General features: G+C 38.9%; 2 protein-coding genes across 2 annotated transcripts; both read right to left on the reverse strand.

Annotated features, from left to right (window-relative positions):
• Positions 1-2,376: 2,376 nt before the first annotated feature.
• On the reverse strand, positions 2,377-5,707 carry LOC142175432 (uncharacterized). Its single transcript, XM_075242211.1, has 2 exons — positions 4,465-5,707; positions 2,377-4,380 (listed from the first exon to the last, which is right to left on the reverse strand). The coding sequence occupies exon 2, from the start codon at positions 3,571-3,573 to the stop codon at positions 2,965-2,967; it is 609 nt and encodes a 202-aa protein (XP_075098312.1). The 5' UTR covers positions 3,574-4,380; positions 4,465-5,707; the 3' UTR covers positions 2,377-2,964.
• A 696-nt stretch (positions 5,708-6,403) lies between these two features.
• On the reverse strand, positions 6,404-9,754 carry LOC107811398 (pentatricopeptide repeat-containing protein At3g29230-like). Its single transcript, XM_016636323.2, has one exon. It carries the CDS (start codon positions 9,604-9,606, stop codon positions 7,798-7,800), a length of 1,809 nt encoding a protein of 602 aa, XP_016491809.1. The 5' UTR covers positions 9,607-9,754; the 3' UTR covers positions 6,404-7,797.
• Between the last annotated feature and the right edge of the window lie 290 nt (positions 9,755-10,044).

Genomic DNA, 10,044 nt, shown 5'->3' on the forward strand with positions numbered 1-10,044 from the left:
GGTTCATCTAATGTAAAAGGGGCAGGCCTAGGAATAGTCCTCATACCACCTGCGGGTGAGACCATTAGACAGGCTATAAAATGTCATTCTATAACTAACAATGAAGCAGAGTATGAGGCTGTAATTGCAGGTTTAGAATTGGCACGAGAACTCGGCATAACACAGATTATAATCAAGAGTGATTCTCAACTCGTGGTTAATCAGATGTTGGGGACTTATACAACCAGAGAGTCACGAATGCAAGAATACCTCGCAAAGGTACGAGAGTTAATAAAGCAATTCCAAACTTGGAAAGTAGTGCAGATCCCAAGAGATGAGAATGTAGAGGCAGATGCTTTAGCAAACCTTGCATCCGCAGCAGACGTGGCAAACAATACAGATGCTTCAGTCATACATCTATTTCATTCCGTTCTTGAATCTGATAAAAACGAGGTAAATTTTAATCATCTAACATGGGATTGGAGAAATGAAATTGTTGCCTTTTTACAGCACGGAACCGTGCCTAATGACAAAGGAAAGGCTTACGCGCTTCGCAAAAAGCTGCACGATATTGTTTATATCAAGGAAATATTTATCGAAAGATGTTCGGCGGACCACTAGCAAGGTGTCTCGGACCCTCTCAAACCGAATATGTCATGAGAGAAGTACATGAAGGACATTGTGGGAATCACGCAGGAGGACGGTCACTGGTAAGAACGTTAATTCGCACAGGATATTATTGGCCTAAGATGGAAGAAGAGGCAACCAGTTTCGTGTCCAAATGTGATAAATGTCAAAGGTACGACAATAATATGCACAGACCAGCTGAGTTACTACATCCTGTTTTAGCCCCATGGCCCTTTATGAAATGAGGAATGGATATCGTAGGTCCACTTCCACAAGCAAAAGGTCAGGTAAAATTTCTACTTGTACTTACAGATTATTTCACTAAATGGGTAGAAGCAGGGGCATTTAAATAGGTACGAGAAAAAGAAGTTAAAGACTTCATATGGCGAAATATAATATGCCGCTTTGGAGTACCAAAGGAGATCGTGTGTGACAATGGACCACAATTCATTGGAGCTCAAGTTACAGAATTTCTTCGAAGTTGGCAGATCAAAAGAATAACGTCTACGCCATATCATCCAGTGGGGAATGGACAAGCAGAATCAACTAACAAAGTTATTATCAATAACTTGAAAAATAGGTTACAAGATTCAAAAGGTAATTGGCCTGAGGTGTTACCTGGAGTATTATGGGCTTATCGTACAACGACCAAAACAGGCACTGGAGAAACACCATTTTCAATGGTTTATGGTACAGAAGCCTTAATTCCAGTTGAAATAGGTGAGCCAAGCATACGATACGATCAGGCAACGGAGGAATCTAATAATGAAGAGATGCGGGTTAGCCTAGATTTACTTGAAGGAAGAAGAGAAGCTGCTTTGATAATGATGACAGCACAAAAGCAAGTAATAGAACGATATTACAATAGGAAAACACGCCTCAGATTTTTCAAAATTGGGGACTTCGTGCTTAAAAAGGTGTTCCAATCTGCAAAAGCTGCTAACTCAGGAAAGCTAAGTCCAACATGGGAAGGACCATACAAAGTCCGTGGCATTGCGGGAAAAGGAGCATACCAGTTGGAAACAATGGATGGTAAAGTTTTACCCTCACATTGGAATGCTGTCCACTTAAAAAGATACTACTTTTGAGAAAGTACTTACGGTCAGGTATCATCGTGTTAAAGTTTCTCTCTTGGTTTATTAATATTTTACTAACGATTTTAGATGCCAGGCAAAATATCCTAACTCGTGCCAAATGATGAGTCACAACCTGCAAGGCAAAATGGAGTATTCTTAAATTCCTAGCCCAGGGTTACAATTAATCTGATGGAAATACACACGAGTTAGGCGGTCTTCATCTATAATCGCACCTTCGGGTCCCGCATATCTTTCTGTTTCAGGAAAAAGGGCTAAAGTAAAAGAAATAAACAAGTGTTCGAGGCTTCATACTTCACCGCTCAAACACTTGGGGGACAACAATATTGTACACAATACGTGTAGAAATGCAGATACGAATATCGAACGATAGAAGTCAAGTGTTGATAAAACTTCAGCATTCATGAGAATAACAGAGTCATCTCTCAAACTCATAAACAAAGTCACCTCTCAAACCCTTCTTAATATGTAAAGATAGGGTCATGACTATGTACTGAAACAAGTTATGAAGAAAAACCTTGTTTATTTTATGTTATTCACAAATCTGTTACAAGAAAAACAGTTACGAGAAAGTTGTAGATGTATTGTAATACATGTAACAATCAAGCACTTGTTAAAAGTTTATAAAAAAAACTTGCCAAAGTTGTTTCATACAAAACGTGTGTATTCCTATTTCTTTCACCGTATTATAACACCATTATGAAGTTGAGACGTCTTCTTCATTAAGTGTCGATAAAATAAAAGGGCCCTCTTTTATAAGCCTCATGTTAATAAGTCATGAGAAGAATCATAAAGCATTTTCAAAGGATAAAAATGCTAAACTACTCTATAAGTCCTAAATAAGTAAGGAAAAGGCAAGAATAGAACACATTGAAGTACTAACGAAACTTCTTAATATAATTAAAAAGACTAAGTAGAAACTTAGTCAATAAAGGTTTATACAAGTGCCCCATTATGATAACTGGGGACTTTCACCAAAAAATCCCTTAAAAACTAAGGGATAAAACCATCATCCAATTGAAGGGGTTAGCACATCCGAAGTTGCAATATTAATTTCAATTTCAGCCACAGGCACGGTGGCAACTTCTGAAGAAGCAGCAACATGAACGGTTTCAGCTGAAGCAGGAATTGTAATCCCAATTGCTGCAGTAGTCACTTCTTCATTTAAAAGTTCTTCTGTTCCAGGAACTTCAAGTGCAGGAGAAGGTGTATCAGTAGACTGTTGGCTTTTCTCGATGGTATCTACGACTTTGGCCAGTTTAGACTACAAGTCAAAACCTTCTTGAGCATCTTCTGTCAAAGCATCACGACGAGATTTCAGGAAAGCCCAACTCACCTCTATGTTAAAATTTTCCTCTAGAAGTCCATATTCCTTTTCCCACATAGCAAGATCGTTTTTTAAGATTTGATATTCAGCTAAATGGGAATCAAGGGAAGCTTCAAGAGAAGCATGAGAACTCTTCAAGGCATGAATCTCGTCAGAAGAAGTCTGTAAGTCAGCCTGAGCTTGAGTCAAGCTTTGCACTAACTCTCCTGCATATTCTTCCTTCCTAGCCAAAAGTGCCTTCAGCTCCCTAACTTCTTCACTAGCCCTGGATAATTGTTCTGACAAAGAGCATTCCAAAAGCTCTTTGTCTCTTTTCAATTGGCTTGAAGAGGCTTTGACAGTTGCCAGTTCAGAAGTTAAACCACGGTTTTGCTGCTCCAGGAGATTTTTATCTTCTTGCAACTCCTCTATGGTCCCTTGAGCATTCTCGAACTGCTCCTTCCAATTGGTTGCTTCAAGCTGGGCTCCCCTAGCTATTTCTTCGGCCTCGTGGACAGTCTTTTCAGACTCACGGGCTTTTCTTTCCAGTAGGGAAATTCTTCCCATTAATTCCGTGCCAATAAGGTTAGCCTACAGAGATAACTCATAGAAATGAGAGATTGAAGATAATTAAAAAAAAAACTTGTTGGTAAAAATACCTTCAAAGTAGAACGAACTACGTCATTCATCAGAGTTAAGCATCTATGGCTCTCCATCTTCTTCTTTTCGATATCTCCAATTAGAGGTTCGAGCCAAACATCGGCTCTACCGGTCTTCCTCAAGAGGCTATGATTGGCAGGAACCTCCAAAGTAACACTTCTCATAGTCATACTTCCACTGCTAGAACCTATCTCTGTATGATGAACAGAGGGAAGAGGAGAAATGGAAGGAATGGAAGGAAAAAATGTAGAAACCAACGCAGGAGCGGAAGCAGGTGCGGTAGAAACAGCCAAGGGAACGGATATAAGAGCGGTAGAAACTGGCAAAAGAACGGAAGTCGTCAAAACTAGTAAAGAAATACTTACAGTTGGCAGAGGAATGGAGGAAATAGGAACAAATGAGGAAAGAGGAGCTTCATCAAAAACAGGGCCGAGCTCGCCACTCCCGAAACCACTGTAAAAAAGATGCTGAATTGACTCATTATTATCTCTTGGTTCGGCGTCCTCGTCAGAATGAATCAAAACAGGCTCGGTGGTGGAGGTTCGAGCAGGAGTGTTTTCAATTTCATCATCAATGATTATTCTTCTTCAGAACTTTCCTTTGTAGCTTTCCTTTTAGGCAGCAAGGCTCGAGCCTTATCCAAATCAAGAGCAGCATTCGCAGACATGCGAATGGCCATAGCTACTTCAGCCGTCATTCCTCTAATGCCAAATCCTGATTAAAGGATGGATATACATGATTAAAGTTGAGGAAAAAGTGCTTAACATATAAAAAAAATTCATATAAAAAGGGGGATACCATGTGTTTTGACCTTCCAGCCATGTAAGGAAGAAATTGATTTCCAAGTTCTCTGCTCCCTAGAAGCAATCTTCAAAAGTGAGTCTACCCAACCACGGAAGTTGGGAATAGGTTCCACATCTCCCATGGTTGCTACAAAAAACCAAGAAGGGACGAGGTTAAAAACAAACTTTCTTTTGAAATTCTCAAAAGTAGGTACGGTAAATAAAAGAAAACCTTCGTTCAAAATTCCACTTCTCAGGGAAGGGAATATTTGTTTCGCCAATCAAGTCCACCGTACGAATAGCAACATAACGGATATACCATCCACGATCTTTGTCATCCTCAGGATTTACCAAAACTTTTTTTGCTCCTTGCAGTTAAGGTAAAAACCCTATGGCGTATTAAGTTAGGATGGTATAGATGAATGAGGTGAGAAAAGGTGAAATTGACATTGGCCTTGGAGGATAAATATCTCAAACAAGCCACTGTTCTCCACACTAATGGACCGATTTGGGCCAAACAAATTGTAAAGAAACGACAAAAATCGAGAATAACTGGGTCAATCGGAGGATTAAAACCTAAAGTGAAGGGGTAAGTGTAAACAGAAGAATACCCACTTCTAAAAGAGGAAATTCTTTGATTTGGGGAAGGAATTGACATTCGGAGACTATCCTTCCAGTTACAATCTCTTCTTATGGTGGGGATTGTAAGCTCGGTTACTATTGTTGGGTAAGTATCAGCTCTTTCTAAATTTTTAATTTGTTTTTGAAGAGACGTTTTGTCACTTTCAAAAGACAAATCGCTGGGAACTATATCATCAACTGAGGGTTCTTGAGAAGAATCAAGAATTTCCCTACTTTTAGAAGAAGGGGCTTTTGGGATAGAACTCCTTGAAGAAGAACCAGAGGAGCCGCCTCGCGTAGATTCTAACCCTGTTCGAAGCCTACCTCCTCCGCCTCTTCTGTGTCTAACAGGGGCGTTGGGGAATTGATCTAGAATTGGAACTTTTTTACGGTTAGGGTTTGAAGAAGACATTGTTAAGAAGGAAGTATGTGCTGAAGATTTGTGAAGAAGACAAAGGAAGAAAAAGTTATGTGTAAAATGGGAACCGTCAACTTTAGAAGTGTAATGATGAAAAGCCTATAATAAAGGCAGCTATCACTTCGTAAATAGTGAGAATGAAGAAGTCTCGAAAAAGGGTATGAATAGCGGAATCAATTAGAAAATGACACATGGGCAGAACATTAAATGGAAAAGACTGCTGAGGCGTTAATACTGTCATGAGCATTAATTGTGGCAAAAATTCCTTTTACATGAAGATCCACTTCCCAATTATTTAATTGATAAAAAAATGGAAAGTGGGGGGACTATCTGTATTGGGAAAAAACTGAGTTTATATTAAAGATGATGTGGCATGACACATGGATTAGTTAAATGGTCAAAGCGCAGCAATTGACTAAGAGGCACGGATGGAGACAACCACGGGAAAAAGAATTTAAATAGGCACGAGACGACGTATAGATACGAGTCTCGTACCAATTTAAATTATTTACAACCAACGGATTAGAAGGCATTGAAGGCAAAGATCTGATGACAGAAAGGAGTCCAAATTCATTATTAAATACTTGATACGTTACAAAATTGGTATTTAATAGGAATGATTGTATAACGGCTTATTTAATGTCATTTATTACTCATGATTATATCATTAAAGCTGAGGCTTCATTCCTTTACCTAGAATTATCTATAAAAGGAAGAAGTATCATCATTTGTAAGGACACGGAATACTATTGAGAATTTATTGAAATACACATCTATTTGCTTTTTTACCATCGTTCTCAAAAGTATTTTATTTTTGTCTCCTGATTATCAGTAACCCGAATTTCTTTTTAGCTTTGACCAAAGACTCAGATTTTTGGTTAAACAATTATGCATGATGGGAGGCAATATTGTATCATTGAAGAAGAACAGCAATTTGTATGTAAACGGGGGTACCTTATCATGGGATCACAAATCCTGCTGAAATGGCTTGTCTAGTTATTTCGCCCCTCAAACCAAGCAAACCACAGATAATAGATAGCACAGAAGTTTGCCAAATTGAAAAAAAAAAACATTTCCTAGTGTGCAAATATTATAGACTGAAAAGCTGGAAGCTTTTGAAGGCCGGGCTAAGAACTGCGAAGGCAAGAACATTAGTTGCAAGAGATTCCAACACTATGTGAGCTTATCTTCAGCTGCTTTTTGAAGCTAGTACCTTTTTTATCAGCTAGACGATTTTCTACAATGATATCATATTACAGCTGTTGCACCTGCTCTTCCAGGTTTTCCCAAAGAGCTCCTGTCTTTTTAATCTTAATGAGGTTGCCACAGGACATTGGTATATATACACCACGAAGGCTTAAGCTCGAGCCTAACCAGTTGCATTCCTTAGCTGATTGAATGATTTGAAAGACTGATATTTTCAGATTGATTTGCCTTTGCCAGAAGAGGAAAGCAGCTCTTTCTTGCCATATCACCTTAATTGCATATACAAAAGGACTTCCCCATGGGATGGACAATCTTCTCTTGATGATCATTTGCCAAATATTGAAGTAGCATAATTCCCCAATATCATCTCAAAGATGAAGCTCCAATCTCCATTTGGTAGGCGCCGTTCCCTAACTCTATTTTAAGCAGGTGCTAATTACAGATGGACATTTATCACTCTTTCCATGAGACATCAGTGAAAGGAGAGAATTAAGCAGCAACATGGTCCAAATAACTTAGATCAAGATCAACCATAATTGTCTCTGTTTTTGGAGCATCTTCCTGCTTCAACGGAAATTTGATCCGTTTTAACTACAGTAAATTTTCCCTGGCATTGCACATCTAGCACAGGGATAAGACAGTAACAGATTAACTATTAAGAAGTTGAGGACTAAATAACTTGCTGAACTTTTTCCTGAAATATTGGAGATATCCAAAGACTAAATCTGTATTTGAAGTACAGCTTCATTATAACAGACTACAGAACTATGCTTGTTCTCAACTCATCATTATCTAAAACGTATTTTCCACTAAGCTAGGTATATTATGCACAACATTGACAATGAGAAGTGTTCTTCAGTATCATGTACTAACTTGTTGATTTGGGCAGGATATTGGAGAGAAGAACGTACAACAAATCTCACCTTTATTTCAAGTGCCGTTGCTGCTTTGTGAGAGATTGATCTCAGAACTCATACTCATCATGGCAGTTTGTGCCATTACATAATAGTTTTCTGGGGAAAATATTTACAAGTGTTGATTTACTGCATCAATCTCAGATATCTGGTCCGATATAAGATGACTCATCTCTGTTCATGAAACTAATCATTCATCACAAAAACCCACTGGAACAGGACGGAGTAATTTAAGATGCTGACTTAATCCGTCTATCATATGATAAATCTTGTCTGATTTGACATGAGATTTGTCCATCACTGTGAACTCATGGTATTCATCATTCAATGCTAATAAGCTAGCACCAGATTGCTTTGGCCTGCCAATGCTCTTCATCATCAACCTTATGTTAGCAACATTATTCCAGTCTCCTGCCACAGCATAAATATTTGACAGTGCAGACAGTTTTCCAGCATTTGCCGGCTCTAATTTAACTAGGAGGTTAAGCACGTCATCTGCAAGTTCAACAGCTTTATGCATCCTGCAAGCCCCTAAAAGGGAACCCCAAATTTTAATGTTCGGTTCAAGTGGCATTTTTCGTGCAAGATCAAAAGCTTCTTTAATATAGCCACCACGACCTAAAAGATCAATAAGACAACCATAATGTTCTATTTCAGGTATTACCCCATAATCTTTCTCCATAGAATAGAAATAAATTATTCCCTCATCCACCAAACCAGTATGATTGCACGCACACAAGATACCAACTAATGTCACTTTATCAGGCACAAATCCTTCTTGCTTCATCCTAAAGAAAAGCTCAAGTGCCTTCTTTCCACGTCCATGCATAGCCAACCCATGTATCATCGCATTCCAAGAAACCAAATCTCTCTTTTTCAGCCCATTAAAGACATTATAAGCCTTATGCAAGCAACCGCACTTGGCATACATATCAATCAAGGCATTACAAACCAGAGTACTAAACTTGTACGTACTCCTCTCGACGGAATCATGCACTCTTTTACCCAAACTAAGCATGCCCGATTCTGCACAGGCAGCTAGAATGCTAACAATAGCCGCAACATCAAGCTTCAAACCTGCCTCCTCCATTCGCATATACAACCCAATTGCCTCCTTTACAAGGCCTTTTTCAGCATATCCTGATACCATTATTGTCCACGAGACAAGATTTTTGGAAGGCATCTTATCAAACAACATCCGAGCCATCTCCAAATCCCCCACTTTACAATAACCCGAGACCATCGTGGACCAAGAGACAACATCCCTCAACGGCATCTTTTTAAACAATTCAAACGCCACAATCATTTCCCCAGCCTTAGTATATCCATCTAACATAGTATTCCAACTAACCCTGTCTCTTTGAGGCATTTCATCGAACAGCTTTCGCGCTTCGCTCAAATCACCCACTTTCAACAACGCACTAATCATAGAATTCCAAGAAACAACATCTCTCTCCTTCATACCTCGAAACAACTGACCTGCAGTTCGTACACCAACTATCCCACACTTAGAATATGCATCAATCAAAGAGTTAGGCACATAAATATCATCCTCAAACCCCCATTTCACAACATGAGCATGAATCATACTCACAACACTCAACCAACACTTCCCCGAACAGCCCTTTAACAGAAACGAAAAGGTAAAATTATCAGGAAAAATACCAGCACACTGCATATCAACGAAAGTAGCAAAAGCTTGAGATGAGTTAAAGTTGTGAATATGAGCTCTGATTAAAGCATTGTACAAATGCACATTAGGGTAAGGTACTTGACTAAAGACTTTTAAAGCAGAACCCATTTGGCGACAAAGAGAAAAAGCTGTAATTAGTTTGGGAGCAATGAAAGGGTCTTGTTGAAGATTGGATTTGTATACAATTGCTTGCATTTGCTTCAGTTGGTTAATGTCTCTGCATTTGTCTAAATCCCATAATTTCTGCTCGAAATGTCTTCGCCTTGAGACCCAAGTAGGAGCTCGGATTGGTGTAGGCATCTGCATCTTACAAATGGGAAAAAGTGTTTGAAATACGAGTTTGGATCTTTAGCTCTTTGATGGAGAGTTTGTAGAATTTTTGCCGACCTTTAAAGCCTCATTCATCCAAAGACCTGCGCCAGTCGGATAAGGTTTTATTATCCGTTAATACTAATCATTCGCTGTGTCTGCTTCCGGTAAAAATAGCACGCTAGCCAGTTTTTGGACTGGTCATTAAAAAATAATCAGCTTTTATAAAGTCATTGAAAAATAGTCAATATTTTACTGCAACACAGAAAGTTCCAGCATAATATACTGGAGATCGGTGCACTTGTATATGTACTTCCAACATATTATGCTAGAATTCCAACATGCGGATAGTTCCAATATAATCGGTACTTCAATCTCCAGTATATTATGTTGGACCGATATATTATACTAGAACTCTAGTACTGGAGTATTTTT

This window comes from Nicotiana tabacum, chromosome 3 (genome assembly GCF_000715075.1).
Source record: "Nicotiana tabacum cultivar K326 chromosome 3, ASM71507v2, whole genome shotgun sequence".
Lineage (NCBI taxonomy): Eukaryota > Viridiplantae > Streptophyta > Magnoliopsida > Solanales > Solanaceae > Nicotiana > Nicotiana tabacum.